Genomic DNA, 23,262 nt, shown 5'->3' with positions numbered 1-23,262 from the left:
CAGCACTTGGCCAGTCACCCAAAGGCTGCCTGACCCAACAGGCTGAGAAAAGCCAGCAGTGCCCTGGGACTTGCTGGCAGCTGTTGGTCTTTCCTGGGTGGTGGGGGATGGAGGACAGGGATGCAGGCATCCCTGTCCTCCCCTAGGACCTTGTCTTCCTAGAAAAAGAAGCTTGGGATCCCAGACCTTTGACCACATTCCTTGGTGTGAGGTGACTGGCAGAGAGATTTACTTTTTCCCCTCTTAAAGAATATTGCGGTCATGAGACTTTCCTGTGGCTTCCTGACGCGGAAAAAGCTAAAGCCCCCATGTCTCCTGTAAACGTGGCAGGCCTTCCTCATGGGGTCCAAGCTCAGTTACTGACTACTGTGGGCCCCCACTTTGGCCCTCACTTCAGTCTAGCCTCTCAGGGTTCCTGTGCATCCCCACTGAAGAATGACTGCCACAGCCCTTGGCAGCTGTTCTCAGTTTCCGGACCACTTGAAGAGTTCACTGCTGCTCTGGGGAAACCTGGGCCTTTCCAGACAGGCAGCATCCCAATGCACAGTGCACCGGAGCCTTTTGCTTGTTTAGTTGTGTGGTATCCTCCTTTCTATCAGGCATCACATACCGTGCTCCTGAGCTCTCTGAACTACCTATAGAAAGCTAATGACTGCAGCAAGGGTAAACGTTGTTAGCATGTCCAGATGCTGCTTCCTGCTCTCTGAACTACCTATAGAAAGCTAATGACTGCAGCAAGGGTAAACGTTGTTAGCATGTCCAGATGCTTGCTTCCTGCTCTCTGAACTACCTATAGAAAGCTAATGACTGCAGCAAGGGTAAACGTTGTTAGCATGTCCAGATGCTTGCTTCCTGCATGCTGGCTCCCCTGTGCTTGACTGGCAGAGGCTCCAGCAGCAGTCAGCTGGCAAAGGACGTCTTGCTCTGAAACTTGTCATGTGTGGTTTATTGTGATACCGAGTATATTCCAAACAACAGGAAGAGGCAGACAGAGATGGACTCTCGTGTTCCTTCTGGACTTGGGTGTCTGCACAGTTTAGCTTTGGCCTTCCCTGTTTTCTGTGACCTGCCTGGAAAATAGCTCCCCTTCAGATATATGCTTCAGCATTTCGTGTTGTAAGTTAATCTCATCATACTTGAGCAAATTCTTATGTTCTCCAGACGTGGGCTTCCCACTTTCCGAAAACGCTTGTGCGGGCTTGTCTGCGTAGCCTTCAGCCTAAAGCTTTGGGCTTTCAGGTGGCAGGATGTTTTGGCACAAGGAGGTGCTAAGCAGATAAGGGATTTACTGTTCCTGAGGCAGAAATTCTGTTTTAGCCTCTCATTAACCAAGAGATATGTGCACACTACCGTTGTTTTGAGCAGGGAAGCCAGGCATGTTGTAGTGACACCACAGTCCTGTGCACACCAGTACCTCTGACACCCAGATTTCCCTGTTAGGGACTGCCGCTGCCCTGTGCTCACCATGGGATGGAACTTGGGGCATTTTAGTTGTGGCTTTAGGCCTTTTTTTTAACCTCATATGATAGATTTTGTTATTAAATTCAACACTGTGCGTTTTCCGGTCTTCCATAACAGCAGTTACTGTTCCATCTAATTGATCTGTAGAATATGTAGCCAGACTCAGACAAATCCTACATGTTTTGTCTTATGAAAAACCCAGAGTTTAAAATGCAAGACATGCTGGGTATGGTGGTGCACACCTTTAATCTCAGCACTTGGGAGGCAGAGGCAGGTGGATGCCTGTGAGTTTGAGACTAGCTTGGTCTACACAGCAAGTTCCAGGACAGCTGGAACTACACAGTCAGACCTTGTGTATGTGTGTGTGTGTGTAATATTGTGTGTATGTAATATATATGTGTATAAGATAAAGTAGGAGAGGCATTATATGCAGACACATAGATGACAAAGTAGGAGAAGGGGAATATTGGTATCATGTATATCTATGCATATATGAATGACACAGGACTGTATACATATAGAAGTGACATAGAGTAGAGGGATCCTATGGAGGAAGAGAGGAAGAGCCAGCAAGCGTCAAGGGTGGCCAAGAGAAGGTAATGATGAAAGTACATTATGTGCAGGCTGACAGCACCATTAGAAGCTCCTCACAGCGTCACATCGCTCTCTCCACCGGGTCTCACTCAGTCCACACGCCCGAGAGCACACCATCTGCAGAGATGACTCCAGTGGTCACTTAGGTCCCTTTGCTGTGTCTGCATGTCCCCCTCCCTGTGTCTGTGTGACAGTTCTAACACATCTATGTCTATCAATGACAGGGTGACCCAGAAAAAGACCACAGTAACAAGAGAATCAAACTGGATAAGTCGCACACTGCATCATCTTCATCTTCCCACACAGAATCTTCCAAAACAAAGTGAGTATCGCGGCGGCGGTGGAGGGGGCAGCCTGCGGGTGGGGGGGGGGGGAGGCACATCAGCCTGCGGGTGGGGGGGGGGGAGAGCATGTGCTTGTTCCCAGCCACTGACATGCTCATTCCTTTGGCGCCAAACTGAGATTTATCAAAAACATTTTCGCTGAGCATTTCCTAAACCCCTAGAGTTGCTGTTTATGTTTACATACATATAAAATCTGGGTTGGGGATAACTCAGGGCCTTGCACATGCTAAAGGTACTCTGCATCCAGCTGCCTCTTGCCTGGGATTCTTTTTTTTTTTCCATAAAAGATAATAATAACCCGTTGTACTGGTCAGGGGTGGAGCACTTTAGCGTGTGGAGGTCCTAGCTTTAATTCCCAGTTGTATAGGCAGACAGACAGACAGAGAAGAAAAACGCTATCAGCCATTTTCTTCTCCTCCTCATCCCTCCTCCTCTTCCTCTTCCATTATATATTTTATTTTTAGCAGGATGGGAAAGAGGGGCAAAGTTGACTCAAAGCCCTGGGGTTGCCACTGGGGTTTGCTTGGACTGGGATAGCTCAGGCTCAGTGCTCCGCCTTAGAGTCAAGGAAGAGCTCTCCAGTCTGGGTGTGTCTGCCAGGGACGGAGACATGCCCAGGGAGATCAGGAGTGTCGATGGTGTGGCTACAAACAGTAACTGTCATTTACGCTCTCTGGCCTATTCACAAAATTACCTCACAAGAGACTCAGCTCTTTTGTGGGAAGAGACAGGCGGAGGGCCTGCTGTCACTGATGGGATCCTGTCACATATGGAGGTGACAGCTGAGCTCGCCTCTTGGTTGGGGTGAGGAACAGGCAGGTGAGACCCAGTGATAGAAATGGTTAAAGTCGTCCAGCTCGGTGCAGACTCCACAGTTTGGCACTGCCCGACAGCTGGCTTTAATAAAGCACAAGAAAGTCCCTAAGCCCACAACCGGCTTAGGGCTTCGTGGCACTGCAGTCGTTTGTGCCGGTGACCACCTTGTCCTTCATGAACAAACGTAGACGTGACGTGTCTTCTGCTTTGACTGTTGTTCCACACCAGGACATCCAGGCCTCCCTCAGAGAACTCAAGAAAGGAAATGCTTCCTCCTCCGTCGGCGTCCTCCTCCTCGTCTTCCTCATCCTCCCAGAAGCCAAGCAAACCTGCACACAAAAGGCCAAGGCCGGACGCAGACGTCTGTAGCCAGGACCCCCCCAGCAGTGCCGGCGGCATGAAGAGCAGCTCCTCAGATGCTCCTGCTCCCAAGCACAGAAAAGTACAGGCCAGGGGCTCCGAGCACAAAGTAAGCAAGGCCACGCGTGGGGGCTCCGTGCTGTCACACGTACCGGGCTCCACCGTCCTAGTGAGCAACCCTGACATGTTTTTAAAGAGCAAGCGATATGATAATTACTATTACAGAAAATATGGGGTGGCGTGCAGCGGTGGTGTTTGTTTTTCTGAAGTGATCAGAGATGGAGGGATCACTGTCAGATGTTTAGATGTTGCTTAAGGGATGCCTTAGTTCAGTACTTTGGCTCTTTAATCTCAAATACTTCAACTATCCATCTTAACAGGGCATAAATCAGCTGCCCTGACGGCCAGTTAAGTTGGCGTGCGGGGTGGGGGGTGGGGGTGGAGAGCCAGAGAGATCACTTTGCTTGTGCGTTATCCGTTCTTCCTCACATACATGCCTGGAGGCCGGGCCAGTTACAGCTGTAGCTAGGGAAGTGGTGGCTAAGCCAGCCGAGGTTTTACTGCTCCCCCCTCATACTCTTGGCTTTGGAAGGCTGGTGCCGGGCTAGGGCCGTGGCCGCTCCAGCTAACAAGGCAATGTGCTGATGTGTTTTAAAGGGATCTTCTGGGGATGCTGCGAATCCTTTTCCAGTGCCTTCGTTGCCAAACGGTAACTCTAAACCAGGAAAGCCACAGGTGAAGTCTGACAGGTAAGCCCAGTGCCCACCCCCCCCCCATTTCCCCTTTCTTTTTCACCCTCTTCTCCTGCTGCATTTTTGCTTGTGTGACCCACGCCTGCCTTTTCATCCTTTTTTTTGCAGACAAGCTGACTTTCACATGAAGGAGGCTAAAAAGCTGAAGTGCAAAGCAGAGACAATGGTCAGTCTTTGTTTTTTGCCCTTGGTTAAACAGTTTAGGTAAAAAACAGTGCTCTCTGTTCTGCCCGACTGCACATGTATGGGGGTGGGGCAGTGGGTGGAGTACTGTCTGTGGGTGCTCTGGGATTCAGCAGCAGGTAGGACTGTAAACCAGGGGACCTGGGGTGGGGGGGCGACAGGAAGAGGGTACCTGCTGTTAGCCACTCATTAGCAGGATACTCAGGGTCTTCTGACTGAGGTCTGAGGTGTTCTGAGGGAATTGGCGTTCTTTGGCTCCATTAGTTCGGTCTGACCATGTACAGATTTACAGACTTTCTAAGGAAGTTCATCTATGGGATGTTGGTTTAATGAATGTGCTCTTCTCAACCCACCGAATCAGTTCTTGAGATGTACAAAATGAGCTATTGTTAAATCGGTCGGTGTCCACCCTGAACGCTGTACAAGGCGAAGCGGCCTGTGTTTGCACTCCAGAGTGATCTTATACACAAATCTGAAGGGATAGTCACCTTAGATAGAGTGCAAGGGAGCAGACACTGTAAACATGTCCGATGTCCGGAGACAGTGGCTATCTTCATATGCTAGCCACCGGGCTTCTTGTGCAAGGGCATGCCTTGCTGTTAAGCATAGACATGGTAGGGTCACATTTCCCCTTAGTCTTATTTATTTACTTTTATTTAATTTTTATTGCATTTATTTGGGTTTGGGGGCCGAGTCATACTCAGAAGACAACTCTCTCCTTCTGCCATGTGGATCCCAAGGGTCAGACCATGGCATCAGACGTGGTAGAAGCACTTTACCTGCTGGGCCGTCCCATTCACCTTCATCCTAATTCAAACTTTGAAGACCCTGGAGGCTCTCGGGACAGGTTGTCCCCGGAGACACACAAAGACCCGTTGCTTCTTTGTTACGTGACTCAGTTGCCCCCGCTTCCTCCCCATGGCCATGGGAACTTTGGCCTGTGCCTTTCTATCCCAGGTTACATTTTATCTGAGATAAAGTGGTCCCTGGTCGCCTCCCGTGCTTGGCGCTGTGAGGGGCGCTGTGAGGGGCGCTGTGAGGGGCGCTGTGAGGAGTGGAGGCACTGAGCCTGCTCTATGCCCGAGCTGTGAGCACGCTCAGTCTGCACTAAGCAGGGTTGTGTACTCAGCCGCCTCTCACAATTCCCAAGATGCTGTGTGCGCAGTGTGACTGGTTCAGGTTGGGTTGGGAAGAGGGGTGCCTGCTCTGCACTGTAGGCAGAGAGCAAAACCTTACCTCACTTAGACACTGTTAGCAGTTTGGTTCCTTCATTATTCATTCGCAGTTGATACTCAGAGACCTTCGGTTTGCATCTCCTTCCTCTCTGGTGTGCCAGGACCACTTTTATACCAGTTGCTTCCATGTAACCACTGTTCTTGGGATCTGCTAGTACTGGTAGTGACCTGTTTATGGTCTCCCTCCTCTGCTTCTCATACAAGAGCTTCTGTAGCCCAGGCTGGCCTCAGACATGTGGCCACGCCCCTGTCAGCCTCTGCGTTCTGGAGCCATTGAATGCCCCATGGCCAGCTACTCCCTTTAATTTATTCTGTAATACCTCAGAGCTGTCCGTTTGGCGTTCAGGGCAGTGAGGCGCACAGCGGAACGCGGGGGCATGTTATATCTTTACATTGTTCTCTCCTTAAGGAAGGAATTCTGTTCCCTACTAGAACAGCGATAGAACTGCACCCCTCTAGCTGTCTCAGGAGACCTGTGGACATTATAAAGGCCACCCCTTGTTAGCCTTGCAGCCTTCCTAAGGAGGCGGGGTATAGGCAGGGCATGGATGAAGTTTATATGACACTTATATGACCTTTCTGTACCAAGGGCAATACTTATTTTGGAAATTGCCCGAGAGTAGTGGTTTTTAGTGAGTCTGAGGATTCGAGCGCTGGGCTTCGTCACAGGAGTAGATAGCAGCACTGCTGCCCTGGAGAGCCCAGGCTCAGCTCCAGCACTGCACCGCAGCTCCAGGTCTAGAGGATCTGGCGCCCTCTTGTGGCCTCTGCTGGCCAAGCACACATGTGCTGCAAATACACATGCAGGCAAACACCACTCACGCGAAAATAAAACAAATGAGACAACTGGAGCTCCAGCAACGAAGCAAACTAGTCAGCGCCCACACAGCTGACTGAGGCACGCGGATTTCACTCTTACTCTGCCGCAGATTTTCTGAGCTTACACTTTCTAGGGAAAAGCACTAAGTTTCTTCTAAAACCTGAAAAGCTTTAGGGCCTCTGAGACGCAGGTGTGCTTGCTTGTGTACGTGTGCAGATGTGCATGTTACACCCCACTTTGCCCCTCTACTGGTATGGCGCATACGTAGCAGCAGAAGCAGGGAGCTGTTTCCGTGCCCCAGAACAGCAGCAGCACACAGAAGCCCAGAGCAGCTGCGGACGGATCGCTGCCTTCCTGTTTTCCATACTCAGGCTTACTGTTTTCACCCCTTTCGAACACAGCAAACTGAAGCACTAGCCAAACCTACAAGCTGGCCCGTGTTAGCCAGCTGCTCTCAGTGTGGGGTACACAGGCCACATGCAGAGAAATGGGCTGTCCGACACATTTCCACTTAATCGAGTTGACTATATGCCACTCAGCAAGAAGATCAAGTGACCAAATATGTGCTCAGGATTAGGCAGACCACCGGTGTCCGATTTCCACGTCTCCTTGAAGGGGTTTTGAGAGTCTGTCCCTGTTGGCCAGGACATGTCTTTGTACCAGGTGCCACCAGAGATTAACAGTCTGTGGGGCTCCAAAACATTAAGTGATCAGTTACATATTTTATATAACCTCATCCTCCACAAGGAAACTCTGTCCCGTTAGCATGCTGGCTCAGGGGTGACTGGGCTGCAGCTGATGGCAGCGCTGTGCCTGCTTCTGCTTGGCGGAGTGCTCAGCGCCAGCCCAATATGGAATTGTTTTCTTTTTCCCTAGTGGACTTTTTCTAGAAGGCACTCTTGTAAGTCAGCGCTGACTGCTATAGCTGTCAGCTCTCTGCTCTTCCTCACCTGTCTCTCAGGAGTAAATGAAGGCAGTGGAGACGGAACAGGGATGAGTGGGGGTGGGGCTGGTCACAGCCTGCAGCCTCCTGAGGCCCGTGCTCTTCTCTCGCAGGTGGACAAGGTTGGAAAAGCCTTCAAGTATCTGGAAGCCGTCCTGGCTTTTATTGAGTGTGGAATGGCCACGGAATCAGAAAGCTCAGCAAAGTCGGCGTACACCGTGTACTCAGAAACCGTAGACCTCATTAAGTGAGTGCTGGGGTGTCCCCCCACCGTGCCAAACCCGAAGGCTAAAGAGGGAGCCATTGCCCTCTCATGCCTGAGGCCCGAGGTGGTTGGTCCACAGGATTTTCATATCCTGAATTAAAGTGTGTTGCATATAAGGGCGCACAGGACAACTGGATGCCTCTGTGTGTCTTGCCAAATGTCCTGAAGAGAACGCCAAATCTTCTCTCTCTCTCTCTGTCTGTCTGTCTCTGTCTCTCTCTCTCTCTCTCTCTCTGTCTCTCTCTCTGTCTCTCTGTGTCTCTCTCTCTCTCTGGGGGGGTTAGGGGGAGGGTGCTTTTCCCACTTTAGGTTTCACATCGATGCCTTCTTTCTCCACTGTGTGCCCCAGGCATTTCCTTAGATGCTTAGAGAAGACTGGCCACTCTTGAGAGCAGGCCTCAGCGCCAGGTCTTCTGAGCTTCTCGTGCTTGCTCTTAACCCCTTCCCTGCTGGGTTGCACACCCCCTCATGCCCTCCAGAAGACAGAAGCAGCTGCTAGCACAGCCAGCATTATGCGGGCCCCTGTAACCTCTGAGTTTAATGTCATGCGCTGATTTATCTCCCTGCAGGTTTGTGATGTCGCTAAAATCCTTCTCAGATAGCACGATGCCAGCACAAGAGAAGATATTTGCTGTTTTATGGTATGGACATTTCTGTTTGTTGTATAAATAGTACTAAAGCTTGTATAAAAAGCACTAAAGTTTTGTTTCCTTTGACCAAAAAAATATTTTTAAACTTCTTTCTCTCCCTTCCTCCTTTTGAGCCAGGTTCTCTCTACATAATAACTCTGGCTGTCCTGGAACTCATTATGTAGACCAGGCTGGAACTTATTATGTACACCAAGCTGGCCTTATAAAGAAACATAAAGATACTCCTGCTTCTGCCTCTCAAGCACACGGTGCTGTTATTAAAGGCACACCTGGCTCTAAATTAATTTCCTTAAAGTGAAAATTATGGCAGTAGGGAACTTAATCCCATTCATGGTCACTAGGAACTGGGACCTGCTGTCTTCTGATGCCCTGGGAGATGCTTGGGGCTGAGGGTTGAAGTGACATTCCTGCACTTGTTTTTCTGTCTTTGGGTGGTGTATGGAGAGTTTATAGGGAGATGCCTGAGGGGACTTGCTCAGCCTGAGAGGAGAATCCAGTGCTCTCCCAAGGGCAGACTGGCAGTGTGTCTGTCCACGAGGAGCTCTGTCCGTGAGGCCGTGCACAGTTCATGTGAACATCTGGTTTCATTCGCAGCTTACGTTGCCAGTCCCTTTTGAACATGGCGATGTTTCGATGTAAGAAAGACACAGCGATGAAGTATTCTCGTGCTCTCAGCGAACACTTCAAGAGTACTTCCAAAGTGGCCCAGGCACCTTCTCCATGCACGGCAAGGCAAGTGTTCAGTTTTGTTAAACGATACAGTCAAGTCACTCATGCCTTGCTTCTGTGACAGTTTATGTGTGACTTTGGGTTTTCCAAAAATCTGTGTCCTTCACCTTTATGTGCATTGGCCCCTTAAACTTTAAAACGTTAGCGACATTGTCCCTCTGATAAACAGGTAAACTAAAGTTAGGTTGATAACACAAGGTACCATGGGTCCCCCCTGACCTGCGAAGTAAGTGCAGCCCAAGATTCCAGTGGGCTGCATAAAATGACTGCTTCTGGAACAGTGCCCCTGCTGAGCCGGGCTGGTTTGAGACGAAGGTAAATATTACAGTGCATTTGTGATCCTGCGCAAGTGCTATTTGTTTTCTCTTGAGACAGAACTTCACTCTAGCCCAGGCTGGCCTTGAACTTGTGCTCTTCTTTTCTAGCCCCCGAAGCACTGCACCCATTTGCTGTTTTTGCCTCTTACGGTTTGCATTCCTCAGGGAGTCCTGCTTCTTCTGGGCCGTGCTTTTAGAGATCATTAACTATGATATGGACCCATTTCTAGCAACCAAAAAAGAGACTCCCTGTGGCTTCTTAAAAAAGAACATCCTGGGGATGTACATCTCGTCCAGGCGAATATGTCATCGGCCCTCTGATTTAGCTAGGGTGGTTTCTTCATGCTAACCCTCGCAGCTGTCAGGGTGCTGCAGTGATGGCCGCTCCAGGCAGCTCGCCCTCTAGCCCTTGGCTGTGGCAGCCCTGATTGTGAGACAGTGTATATCCGTCTTCTGTCGTGCTTATATGACTGAACCTTTCTCCTTTGACCCAAATGAAACATGTGAGTGTGTGGGACCAGGCTATCAGCCAAGGGTCAGCATGAGAGGCCTGGGGCTCCTGGTCCCCAGCCACTGCCCAGCCCGCTGCTGGTCTGTCGAGTCTCTTGTTTACTGATCCAGTAGGAGCTTTTAGGAGTCAGGCATGCTCTCTACCTTTGTGGTGCTTTAGCCTGGGGAAAGAAAGATGAATTCGTAGAAGGTGAGGTTTGAGTGGCGGCTCTGTGGTATATACCACGGGTCTGAGAGTCAGGTCTGAGCACTTTATTGCTGACAGAGTAGAGGAAAGCGTAAACCACAAGGGGATACAGCTCAGTGGCGCCTACCGACCCAACCTGTGTGAAGCCTCAGTGCCCGGCCCTGCAGGGCTGTTGCTGCTGCCTTAATAGGAACTGGAGAGGGAGGGTGTTGGTTCCGGAAGATGAAGGCTTAGTGAGGCCTCAGATGTGCCAGGAACACAGATCAGTCTTCCAGATGCGTCTTTGATCTTGTACGAGCGACTTAGCAATGATTATTGTTTTGGGAAGCACACCCTGAAATTTGGACTGCAGTTCTAGAGGCCGTGGTCTGTGATCTGCTACTTTACATGATTAACCAGGTCTTTTTCCATCCTTGCAGAAGCACAGGCGTTCCGTCCCCCCTCTCCCCAATGCCTTCTCCTGCCAGCTCCGGAGGGTCCCAGTCAAGTGCTGGCAGCAATATGGGAAGCGTTGGGGTGCCGGCCACCATCCAGAACATGACCTCCTCCTATGTCACCATCACATCCCATGTCCTCAAGGCCTTTAGCCTTTGGGAACAGGCCGAGGCCCTCACAAGGAAGAACAAAGGTGAGGGTCTCTGAGGGATTGCTCAGTGTTGTGAAGGTGGGAGGTACTTGGTTCACTCGTACTCTGTCTCATGAAGCAAGAGCTGTGGGGAGTTGCTCACAACCTGGTTGCAGTTCTTCCTTGGGGCTTGTGATGGGAGCCAGACTTCTGAGGCCCAGCCCTACAGGCCAAATTAGGATTGGCTTCAGCCTCTGCAAACTGAACTGAGATGCTGCTGGCCGGACGGGGTTGGAGCGGAGATGTGCTCTGTCCCTTGGCTCTTGGGACAAAGCAGCTCCTATCTGAGGCATACAGCTTAGCAAACTGAGTAGGACTGAGACATATTAGGAGGAGAAGTGGGAACTCCAGGATCTGAGTCAGGGGCAGTGACTGCCAGTGCCCACTAACTAAAGCATACACGCATTAAGTCTTCTTCCCGGTTGGAGGGAGGCAGTCTGCTGGCTGGAGCTCTGAATTCCCCCACAGCCTCGTTGCTTTCTTGGAGAACTAGTATGTCTTCTCCCTCTGCTGTCCTGGTGCATGGTATATCAGCTGGACACTCGAAACATAGCAACTTAATAGACGTGAGTTACAGATTTAACTCAGGAGGTTCCTGACTATATTATAATCTAGTGGGGGACGGTGAAGAATTAGCCAGAGCTTACAGAAGAGTGTGCCGAACGAGGCACAGAATGCTGTTGAGGAGGCTGTCTCTGGACTACTTGCGTTACCGTTCTCATTTGGTCCCAGACATGTACTTACTCAAGTTTGACTTCGGTTCTATTGCAGAATTCTTTGCTCAGCTCAGCACAAAGGCGTGCGTGTTGGCCCTCAACAGCAGCCTGGCGGACCTGGTGCACTACACAAGACAGGGCCTGCAGCGGCTAAAATAAGCACCCAAAGTCCCCGACGCAGGCCGGGCCTCTCGTGCCTAGGAGTGTCTCTGCACAATTGGAAGCTGTGACTCGGTGTAGGCAACTGTCGGCTGGGGATGTCAGTACTCAACACGAGAAGCAGCAGCTCCGAGAGGTGGCCGGGATGCTTGTCCACTGAACTTCTGACAGCTGCGTGGCCGTCGCTCGGACACGGCTCAGCTGAGGGGTGCTGGACGATGATCTCGCCGCTCCTGGTGGGAGGACATGTGCAATGGAGCCCAACTGGCGTGTGACTGGTCTAGAAACATTTCTGGTTTTTGTTTGTTTGAATGCTAGGATAAAAATTGCAGATGAGAGGGAGAGAAGCAGGTTCGGGTCGGAGAGCAAACTTGTTATCTCAGAAGCCATCCTAGCTCGCCTCCAGAAGGAATTTTTTTTTTAATAATAATAATTGCTGGTGAAGGGCTTTATGATTTTGTCCTCTTTTCAAGTTTTAAAGGAAATGCTGTTTAATACATTCTGATGGCCATCTGTGGAACACTTGTGAAGGACTCCACTGCACCTCACTTCCTGCAGGGAAGGGGCTCTGCTGACAGAGTGCTATCATTACAATTTTGAAGGTGACATGCCCCCCCAGTCCCCAGTGCCTAGAGTGCTGCACATTGTCCAGCTCTGGTCTCTCTGGCTGAACCGAGAAGCATCCCAGGTCATCCGTATAGGGGAGTTGCAGCATTCAGATCCGGGTTCTATCTCACAGTCTTCCCCACATCCCCAGGGGCCCCACGCTTTCTCCCGACACAATCCAGCGAAGGGACTGGCTAAGCAACATTGACTTTGGGCAAACACAGGAGCCATGTTGACCTTGGGCCGGAGGCAGATGCACCTCACCATCTGTCTGCTGGAGTCCTGGGGTCCCAACAGTGCTGTGGCTACTCTGTATATCAGTGAGCAAAAGTGAAGTCTTCCTAGAGAGGCTGTATTTTTCTGCTACAAGTATTTTATATTTATAGCCAAACTCAGATTTCCAAAGCCCTTGACTATCCAGGGGACATCAGCTTCTTCAGAGGATGTGGCGATTGGGAGGGAGGGTAAATTCAACTTTAAAATCACCCCACTACCATACACCTTCAGAGCAGAGATCTGAGCAGAGAACTGATGAGGCTGAATAAGATCTGTGACCTTCCTGTGTCACCTCTTCAGCAGAGTCGGGCTTGTGGGCTCATTAGGATCTTTTCCCTCTGCCTCACCTCTCTGTCCCTTGCTGCCTGTCGGTTGTAAAATGGCTATGTTCCCTGTGACAGGTTCTGGCCTACCGACATTTTGCCAGAGCTTGTGTAGGTCACTGTACCCCTTGCCTGGACACGTTTAGGCAGGACAGGAAGAACGGGCTGCCTCGTTCTCTGTATGGATGTGTTTGCACCCAGCTCTAGCTGCTACAGTTTCGTTTGTACTTTGAAAGCCAATGCAGTTGTACAGGATCTGTTTGTGCCAGTTTGGTCTGTAACTATTGCACTGCTGGTTTCCCCACAACACTGTACCCAGAGAGCGAGTGTGCGCCAGTCTGCCTTCTTCGGAGAGAAAGCCCAGGGCTGCTCAGCACAGCACAGCAAGGCTCAAACTATACACGTCTGCTTTTCCACTGCGCTTACAATTCCCAGAGGGAATTATTTATCCCTTTGAACATGTGTTCTTCCGACCATGCAAGAGCACCCACTTTATGAGGAGGCAGCAAGCATGTGATGAGTCTTGCCTTTGCCACTACACAGGGTGTATGGCCCATCTGACTGCGACGCAGAGTAGAGGAATACACTTTTCCTCCCCGGGTGTTGAATGTTCTCTCTTTTGGGAATAATTAAAATTAGATATATGTAAAAGTCCCATTAGATAATAAAAAGCACGTCACTAAAGCAGGCTGCCCTTGACTGAGGTGCCACATGGCATAGGGAGGGGTCCGAGGGTCCCAAAAGGCCCGGCTTGTCAATGGTCCCTTAAGATTGCATGGGAAGTGCCTAGTCTTTGTTTAAAAACAAAGTGACATTTTTGTGGATGTTTTGACAAATGTCTATCCATTCCTTGGACCACCCCCCTCCCCCATCTGTAGGAAGTTTCGAACAGGCTCTTCCCCATCTTGATTGAAAATGTGCCTTCACTGTGTAGATGTTAGGGACAGGACGTCAGTCCTCTGTTCCTGTTTGGTAACTTATGGGAGGACTTGTGCTCCTGAGCTGTGGTCTCTGATGCAGAGGAGCAGCCATTCGGCTAGACATATGTGTGCCTTTGCTGACCAAACATAACTTCTGAAGTAATGCTGTTTCTTTTGCCATGACATTGAGTGGTTTCACGGGTTTCACATGTTTACTTTCTTGCTTTGTGAAGTTGGAGGTGAGTTGGGCATATATATATATATATATATATATATATATATATATGTATGTATGAGATCTTTCCATGCCTCCCACAGATTCATTTCCCCCAACACTACGAGATGTCTTTGAAAATTTACCACTTCATCTGTTACGCTGTTCACCACCGGTTAGAATTATTTAATCTTTCTGACACGCAGAACTGTAGATTTTTCTCACTGAAGAATGAGCTCTTGCTTTGCAGCTGTGGAGATGCCCCCTCCCCCTTGCCTCTCTCCCCTGGTTTTGGCTCATTTGGAACTACTGGGTGAGAGGTCTTTTCCTGTGGAAGGGAAGTGTGAGGACAGGCAGGCACGACACTGGGATTTTGGTATTTCTGCCAGCTGAGTCTCCATGTGCAGTCCAGTTTCCCACTGACTGAGAACAGCTGCCTTGTGGCCGGGCTGGTACTGACAAGCACCGCCTACCTGTAAAATGTCCTGGTCCCTTGGGGATGAATCACACTAGATTCTGTTCCGCTCGCTGCGTGCCGGACACCAGCAGTTACTGTGACGGGGCAGAGAAGTGCCTCTTTCCCTCCCTAAGAGGGAGCTAGAGGGCAGGAAGGACTCCTAGAGCTCCCTGCAAGCCTGCATATATGCTACAGCTGTCCCCGCAGGACACTGGGGTGCGGCCTGCTTGGGCTGGGCAGTAGCCGACCTGAGGAGGATGAACTCACTTTGCTAGGTGTTTTAGCAGTGCTCAGTACAGGCAGTATTAAGTTCGCCTTTTGTTCAGGCCGTGACAGGTATTGCTAAGAACACTGCACAGCCTCGTGGAGCCCCACACACACTGTTCACGGTGCAGTGTGTACACAAGTGTCCGCGTGTGTCCCGGATTTTAATTTTTTTTCCTGAATGTGATCATGTTTTGGATGATACCTGAGCAGGGTTGCCTTTTTTTATTTATTACCATTATATATTATATTATATATTATATATTTTCTTTCTTATAATGTTAGAAGAAAGTCAAATCTTGGTATTAAAATTGCTTTAAAAGGGTATATGTTGTTGAGGTGATAATGAAAGTCACCGGTCTGCCTTTAATGAGTTTTCCTTTGATTACTGTGGAATAATGTGCCAGCCATGATCAGTACGGTGGTTGTGTGTGCAGGCTGGGGAAGCAGCCTGCTCCCAGTGAGGTTAGGCAATGCGAATACGGGGAACACCACAGATTTAAAAATCAGCTTCAGCCATGAAGGGACTGCAAACTTGGGACTTTTGTGAATAGGATTTATCTGCCTTGTAGAAGACTCTGAGAGGAGGCAGACATGATCTGTGGGAGAGTTTTTTTTAAGAAAATCTGCAAAAGATCTTTCCAAAGATAATGTGCCACAGATCTTTTGCTTTTCTCTGTGACAAGGACTGAGTGCCGTCTTAGAAAATGCAAGACTTGTTCATCTTCAGTCTTTCCTTTCCACAAGATCAAACTGTAGAAAAAAAAGATATTTAATAAAAATTTAGAGAAATCATTGGAGTTGAGCCTGGGGCTTTTATTTTGTTCAAATAAGATGATTCTTGCTGAGCCAGGGGTCCGTCTGGAGCTCAAGATGACCTGCCCAGTGTGAAATCGCACGGAAGCTCAACGTTAGAACAAATCTTTAGGACTGACTTCAGAACCGATGGCCAACAGAACCCGCCCCGGGGGAAGAGGTGGCAGGCTTGCCTCAGTAACCTCAGACACGAGTCCAGAAGCGAGCTCTAGGCTGTCCAGGGCAATGCTAGGGCCGGGGTGGGGGTCCTTCTCAGTATCTATGCCCATATCTGAAGGCACACAGTTTACAGGTGCCTGCGCTAATCAGCACTTGGAGCTCTGTGACATAAGCTTCAGGTACTTCCTGAGTTCACATCTCGCTTTGCCATTGGGTGTGATACCCTTCAAAGCACAAGGTAGGTTCTTCCTTCCAACAGTTAAATTCCTCCTTTTCCTGAGACCACCCACACACCTGCAGAACTCTCCCCAGGCCAGCCTGTGCCAGCTCACCCTCCCCACTCACATTTGCTGGGTTTACCTGAACACACCCTGGTGCTCCCTGCGCTCCTCAGTCCAGGACACTAGCTCCCACGCCTCCTCTGAGACGGTGGCGGGTCTGAGGCAGCAGAGTGGTCGCCACCTGGCCCTCTCCACAGGTGTGAAGCCTTCCTCCAAGGCCTTGGGGCAGAAGGTGGATGAAATCAGGAGCAGCCATGAGTATGTACCTCCCAAGGTTAGAGAGGGTCAGGGCTGGTGGGATGGCTCAGTGGTGACTGCACTTGTCACTAGACCTGACAACCCGAGTTCAGATCTTTGGGTTTCACATGGTCCAAGGAGAAAATATGTAAGTTGTCCTGTGCCTCACCCCCACCCAAATAAACTTTTCTTTTTAATTAAAAATGTCACCAACCTAGTTTCTGAGGTAATCATGTGGTGAAAAGAAAAAAATATTTTAAACCTGGGCTCAGGTTCTTAGTATGCTAACAGAAAGAAAGCCATGAAATAAATATAAATTTTAACAAGCCAGTTTTGAAGATAGGCTTCTCCTTAGGGCTAGGTTTTCTGGATGTAATGTGTACAATTGGACACTAGATGGCAGCCATTTCCTTAGTGTTAACCACAGTGACCCTTCACACCGGGTCAAATGAATTTAATCAAAGATAATGATGCTACCAGAGGCGGCAAAGGGATTTGCAGAACTAGGAAACTTTGTGTTTCTGTGGCAATTGAGTGATGTAGCCACTTTGCACAACAGTGTATTAGTGTCTTAAAAAGTTAAGATTGAGTTACATAACCCCCAGGAATTCTTCAGAAGCACAGGCAAGAAAAGCAGGGCCGTTCCCTGGGCCAATGGGAGGCAGCAGACAGGAAGGCTCCTGTTGCTTGAGGACAGCAGTGTCTCCCATGGAATGGGAAAGTAACCGCTGTGCCACCACACCAAGGACTGCATATCCCATGTTCACAAAATAAAAATCAGACAGAAAGCAATTTTAGCAGGGAAGAAAAGTGAATGTCTGGGTTTATCCACTAATGAGGGAGTATGTGTGTGTATGTAAGAGTGTGAGTGTGTGTGTGTGATGACAGAGTATTCAGCAGAACCATCCAGGAGCAGGCGTGACAGCTCAGCGGGGTGAAGAGATCACCCGTCTAGCCTGTACCCAGATGGCGGAGAAAGAACTGGTGCCTGCAAGCTGCCTTCTGCCCTTCACACTCCTGCTACACACGGAGTGCACACCACGCCCTGGGAAAGGGAGAAGAGCGGGGAATAACATGGAAGTGGAGGAGCGCCCGGGGCCCACAGCTGGAGTGCTCAGAGGAGAGCCTAAATCTGTGTCATAAACTGTACTAGCAGGACACACTCAAGGAAAGCCGTGTCTACACGCACTGAAACACTGCACTGCAGGAGACAGGAAGAGCAGAGCCCACAGAAGCATTAGATAGCCCTCAGTGGGAACAAGGCGTCGACAGACAGTGAAAGTCACTCCTGGGTCCCCAGAAGAAGCGTGACCCAGAATGGGACCTGGCAGGGCGGTAAGTAAGGGCATTTAAACAACCCTGAAGCGAGATTCCACAGCAGCACGTCACCAAAGCAACTTCAGGAAAAACAGAAAATGGTCTGCGTAGAAACATTTCATGTGCAAAAAAGGTCACGATCCAAGAAACTGTTTGAGGAAGAAAGGGCACAAGGGCAGTGTAGACAGGCATGAAAAACATCCAGATCAACTGGAGATGCTGAGGCAGGAGGATTGCAGTAGGTTCAAGGCTACCCTGAGCAACAGAGTGAACTCAAGGCCAGCCCGTGCCCTTCCCCCAGCCTTGAGTAGGCTAAACAGACCCACAGTAGTTTTACAACCTAGCCTGGGTCTGGCCTCACTGCATCTAAAATTTCTACAGGAGTGAACTGCCCGCTGAGTTTGCTTTGCAACACGACCCAGCTGAAACAAAAGATGGGTCTGTGAGTTCTCCCTGTATAAATGCAGTGATGAAAATTAAACTTTGAGGCTTGCTCAGACACTTTGTCTTGGCTTCATCCCTCTCTCACACCCGTTCCTTTTTCATTTCCAGCCTCCTTCAGGTAGACCCAGTTCGTCCATGGCTGCCGGCTGCACCAGCCTAAGCTATATAGCAGTGCCTTCTCACAAACCCAAAAAACGAAAAGGGCTTCTGGAATACCAGTGATAACATTGGTGAGATTTCTGAATTTGTTTAACACCAAATGCTGCCAAAGCAATGCAGATGCAAAACCCTTCAAGGGCTCTTAGAGCCACGGCAACCACCGTGTGAACCACCATGTTCAAGAGACTGACTCAGCAGACCAGGGAACCAGAGTTCCAGGGCTCAAAAAGGGAGCCAACATGCGAAAACCAGTTGGAACCGGCACAGTTCTGCCTCCTTCAACTGCTGGAGGAGATCTGAAACAGCTCTTGGGCACCACTGATAGTTAAACAACCAGCCTAAGACTGCTAGAGCTGGTCATGGTAAGTCACCTGTCTCTCAACACCAGGGAGCCTGAGGCAGGAGCACAGTTAGGTTGGCCCTCAACAACAGACATCTTGCCTCAAAGAACAAGGGCTGAAGATGGGGCTCAATGGGAGAGTAAGCAAGGCCCTAGATCTGACCACAGAATTGCAACCAAACAAACCCAATTCATGAAATTCCAGGTAACAGAACCGAGAAGGGAGGCAGATATTTCAACATACACTGCTTAAAACAGACAACCGCCAAAACTTTGGTGTGCACACATAACACACACACACACACACACACACACGAGCAATAAGATCTGCAAGAAAATATATTACTAGTTTGCTATGACAAACTAATGTTACTCTAAACATTAGCCTGTCCATGAATTCATAATTCTCATTCATTCTCATTTTCTCTCTCCTTCCCTCCCTCCCTTCCCCTCCCTCTCTGACCAAGGAAACCCTTGTAATTAACATTGCAGATATGTCAAAGTTAACAGCATTCCATGCAAAGCTGTGTCAGTAAATACGTTTCTTTGTCTTGCCTCCTGTCTCCTGTCACTATGAAGAAATACCCTGACAAGCACGGTGTGCACACACAGACATAAATAAAGGAGCCAGCATTTAGTGGGTAAGCAAAGGCTGGGGTGACCTGTGTTGTTGGGGAGCCTCTCACGCCTCTCCGGCCAGTACCTCTGAGGGAGATATCTTGTTCCTTGCATGGTGATTTTCATTTAGGAACACAATTGCCCATCCATGCAGGGTCATTCCAAACTTGTCCAGTTATAGTTTAAAGTTAGCTGAGTAGTGGGTCTGCAAAGGCCTTTTTCTTACATCCTTGGTTTTGGTTAGCACACCCACTCCTCTGTCCCGGCTCCTGTCCAATCCTCCTTCAATCTACTGACCTCTAGCAATCCTCTTCCTCTTCCCTCTCACATGTAGTCCACCATTTCCCATCTATAGCATGTAACTGGCCTCTAGATTCCTACTCCCTGCCACTGGGTCAGTTTCCCCCTCACTTCAAGTTCTTCTGTCTCTGTGTGCCCCTCCCTGTTAGGCAGATTTGCCGTAGCCCACCCCTCAGAGCCTGGTATGAGAACACAGAAACACCCCTCACCGATATACCACCAACTGGATCCTAAAAAATCAGTCATAGAGAAACAAAAGCAAAAGCCTTGGTTCTCTCTTACAATTGCCATGGCTGTACAACTGCAACGATCTCTTACCGCAGGCATTGTAACAGCTCTTCAAGTTCGTTAGTTCACCTGGGAATTAGGGAAATGAATTATACTACTTAGAAGGAGTGAAACATTTACTCCACCACTTAAAAACTAACAACTAGTTATATAAAACAGTGTTCGTCAAAGACAAAGCTAATTCGTTGTTGGTATAGTCAAGTGTGTTTGTAATGACTAAATGGGGGGCACTCACAAAGGGGCGTGATCCGAGCTCTGCCTGGGGGGGGGGGCAGGTGCTTCACTTGAGCCCTGGTTCTCACGGCCTGGCACTATGGTTCTCACTCAGAACACTGTGTGTGCCGTTAGCGCCTGGGGCCGTGAGATGAGGCCTGTACAGTGTCATCGCCATCGGCCATCTGGCTCATCCCACAAAGCGAGTCTTTCTAGCCTCAGAGACGGCAGGCTCGCCCGGTGTGCTTCCTTCTGCTGCTGGTGGCGATGCTTCCGACTGTCACTGTTCCCTCCATTTCATATTCATATTCTTTGATGAGTACCTCGTACAAGAGTACCACAGGTACAAGGGTACAGACTTGGTATGTTAGATAACCGCTGTCTAGTAAAGATTAGGATGGAATACACCCAAACTAATAATCAAATGAGATATCAATATCCTTGGCCCGTAACCACAAATGTCCCACTGGCGAGAAGCTGACAGCAGCCACGCTTCCAGTCATTTCCCACGGTCGCTAGATGGAGCGAGCTGAGGGTTATGGTTACATGCTTTGAGGGGTGGCTGAGATACAGCCAGCTAGACTAGAGCGCAGTGGCAAGCCTGTGTGTGCTCTTTAACATCCCTAGGGAGCTGGCTCTGGAGGAGAAGTTGCCATGCACTCTGGCCTCAGAGCCAAGTGTTTATTTCAGTATCTTCCAACATGTTGTCCCTGATGGGCTGCTCCTGTGCTCCTCGGCCCTGTGAGAAAGGGGGAGCAGCAGACCACGAGCGAAGACACTGGTGGCGGCGACAAGTGAGGAAGCCATTCTGCCTGGTCCTGAGCATGGAGGGAAGTCATTCGGGGTCCCTTCCTACTGCAAGAGACTCAGCTACTGCTTACCCCGTGATGTAAGGATGCCTGGGGTGGGACAACAAATGACAAGTCCTACACAGGAGAAGACACCTGCCTAGGACCCTCCTCTCAGGCCAGCTGACCAGCCAACCGTCTGGGCTCCAGGTGGGCGTCCAGGGCCCCACACGGCCGTCTGCTGGGTGGTATAGGAGTCTGGTCTGATGGTCTAGCCTTTCTGCTACTCTCTATTCTTTGTTTTTTTCTTTTCTATTTATTCTTTTATTCCAACTTGCTGACTACTTAAGCTTACTCATTTGAAAGAGAGACACCACAGTGATCTTGGATCATTATCCATACAAAACACCCAACAACAGGAAAAAATAGCCCAGTTTGTGAAGTGTAAAATTTACTTCATGAAACATGAGGATGCCAACAACGGGTTTGCTTTTGTTTACTATGCCAGGTAGGCAGTGGGCCAGTGTTGAGCTCCCCAGCACCCGTGCGAGGCCAGGCAAGTGAAGCAGGCTGCCTGTGACTCCAGGACTCTGGAAGTAGAGACGGGATCTCGGGGGCAAGCTATTGGGACTAGATGTATATAGAGGAGCTCTGGGTCAGCTGACAGTCTGCCTCAGTGAGTGAGATGGACAGTGGTCTAGGGAAACCTTGATGTTAATCCTGTGACTCCACAGAATGTGAACATGTGTGCACATGGACTCACACATGTACACAACACACACAGACACATAAGAAGACAATGAAGAGCTCTTATGTCACAGCAGGATTACCAATACGCTAGGCTTCAGATTATTTATAGAAATATTCAACAAAGTATCAATAAATACATTGGAGGATATTAAACAATGAAAAAACTAGTTTCCATTTTTTTCTGTTTTAACCAACAACATATTTTATTGATTAATGACAAATTTGAACTAAATATCAAACTATACTGCAGAAAGGAATTTTGTAAAAATGCATTCATGTCCTGATAATAAATAAATTCAGCTTTGTACAACTAGAAAACCCAGACAGTGACAAATGACAGAAACTGGATCCTCACTCCAAATCCAACAACTACTCCAAAGAGCAAGGTTAAAGGACCCCCCCATTCCCCTCCCTAGGTGACAAGGGCCTCACATATCCTCCTGTCTTTCCACTGGGCAGTCCCCTAACGCCAATCTCATTCACTGGGCACTGCACTAACGCTAATCCTCGGTCATCACTGAGAAATTCTCATGAATGGGAAAGAATGGCGGCCGGTACACTTGATGAGGAGGCCAGCATGGCTGCCTCCTGTAGTTCTCAAACTCCTGAATGGAAGCGAAGGCCTCCTACAGACACTAATAGGGTTTCAAGAATGTCTCAGAAACACACAGTTTCCGTACTTCATAAACACCCAAGAAATGAAAGTCACCATCTAGAGACAAAAAACAAGACATAAATTCATCAGCACCATGTAGAATGACCCTCAAGGGAGCAGGCCTCAAGTTCTCATGTTGATGAGCGGACTTATCTCTCCTCTGGGGGAAAAGCCTACTACTGCCCGAAGTTAGTTTCTTCAGGAAAAAGAATAGATAAAACTCAATAAATTACATTTTATTCATCAAAATAAACAGCTATTTTAAGGTTTGGCACTACATGAAACATCTCTCAGAGCAAGAGTGGGTTCACAGATAGGCTGCTTCTGGCCTGCTCCACTGCTGCTGAAGCAGGAGACAGCTCACTTAACTTTATGACTAACAACTCTCACCCATCAGTCCACGGATGTACTTACAACAGCTGACATTCAAAGACAGAGGCTGCAGTCACAGTCAAATGGGCCATGTTGTCTTCCTGTCCATCAGATGGGATTGCGTCCTTGTTGCTGGGGCTTAATCACATACAGTCAACCACATTAGTGGACCCATGACCTACGTCTCGGATCTGACTAGTTAAACAGTCACACACGGCCACACCAGCACCAGCTCGGCAGTGAGACACGGGTCCCACCAGCTCCCACCTGGAAAGACAGGACAAGACTGTCACCATGGAGCACAGGGATCCCAACAGCAGTCAACACTCAGGATTATGGGGCTGGTTTTAAAAGACAGCAAGTTCCTAGAGGGAGAAAAGATATCCCAAAATCTTATATTAATGACATAATATTCTTCTATTATCTTGTTTTGCTTTTCACAGGTTCAGTTATCATACAGTAAGCCAGTCTGAAAATATTAAATGAGAATTTCCAGAAGTATCTCAAGTTTTAGATGCCATGCTGTTCTGCGTTGCCTAGGCTAGCTTCTGACTGGAGTCTCACTTAGAGGTGGACCAACTGTCATGGGATTGGGTCCTTTTGCTCACATGACCTTTGTTTAACTTAACGATCTGAGAGAGCGAGAGCGAGAGCGGCTGGCAGCCATGTTATCTCTGCATGCTATTTGAATGTTCCAGTTTATTAGTTAATTGCTAGCCTTTATTGTGCCTCCTACTTCATGCACTGAACTTTATCTTTTTTTTAATCAATTAATTTTTACAACCTGACTGCAGTTCCC

General features: G+C 49.0%; 2 protein-coding genes across 4 annotated transcripts in view; one reads left to right on the top strand and one right to left on the bottom strand.

Annotated features, from left to right (window-relative positions):
* Positions 1 to 15,521, top strand: part of Aff1 (ALF transcription elongation factor 1) — a 101,362-nt gene extending 85,841 nt beyond the window's left edge. Inside the window, exons 12-20 of the mRNA XM_052199176.1 lie at positions 2,280 to 2,377; positions 3,444 to 3,684; positions 4,233 to 4,324; positions 4,436 to 4,493; positions 7,622 to 7,755; positions 8,343 to 8,414; positions 9,018 to 9,155; positions 10,586 to 10,794; positions 11,563 to 15,521. Coding sequence (XP_052055136.1) covers positions 2,280 to 2,377; positions 3,444 to 3,684; positions 4,233 to 4,324; positions 4,436 to 4,493; positions 7,622 to 7,755; positions 8,343 to 8,414; positions 9,018 to 9,155; positions 10,586 to 10,794; positions 11,563 to 11,666 — 1,146 coding nt within the window. The 3' untranslated portion in view covers positions 11,667 to 15,521. The remainder of the gene's footprint in view (positions 1 to 2,279; positions 2,378 to 3,443; positions 3,685 to 4,232; positions 4,325 to 4,435; positions 4,494 to 7,621; positions 7,756 to 8,342; positions 8,415 to 9,017; positions 9,156 to 10,585; positions 10,795 to 11,562) is intronic.
* Positions 15,522 to 21,661: 6,140 nt separating this feature from the next.
* Positions 21,662 to 23,262, bottom strand: part of Klhl8 (kelch like family member 8) — a 52,381-nt gene continuing 50,780 nt past the window's right edge. For 2 of the 3 annotated variants that reach the window (XM_052198899.1, XM_052198900.1), the window contains exon 10: positions 22,307 to 22,730. In XM_052198899.1, coding sequence (XP_052054859.1) covers positions 22,607 to 22,730 — 124 coding nt within the window. In that variant the 3' untranslated portion in view covers positions 22,307 to 22,606. Of the gene's footprint in view, positions 22,149 to 22,306; positions 22,731 to 23,262 lie in introns of those variants that run through there. The other variant, XR_007980211.1, reaches the window with a different exon arrangement.

This window comes from Apodemus sylvaticus, chromosome 11 (genome assembly GCF_947179515.1).
Source record: "Apodemus sylvaticus chromosome 11, mApoSyl1.1, whole genome shotgun sequence".
In the NCBI taxonomy this organism is placed as follows: Eukaryota; Metazoa; Chordata; class Mammalia; order Rodentia; family Muridae; genus Apodemus; species Apodemus sylvaticus.
This window is presented reverse-complemented; position numbering and strand designations above follow the sequence as displayed.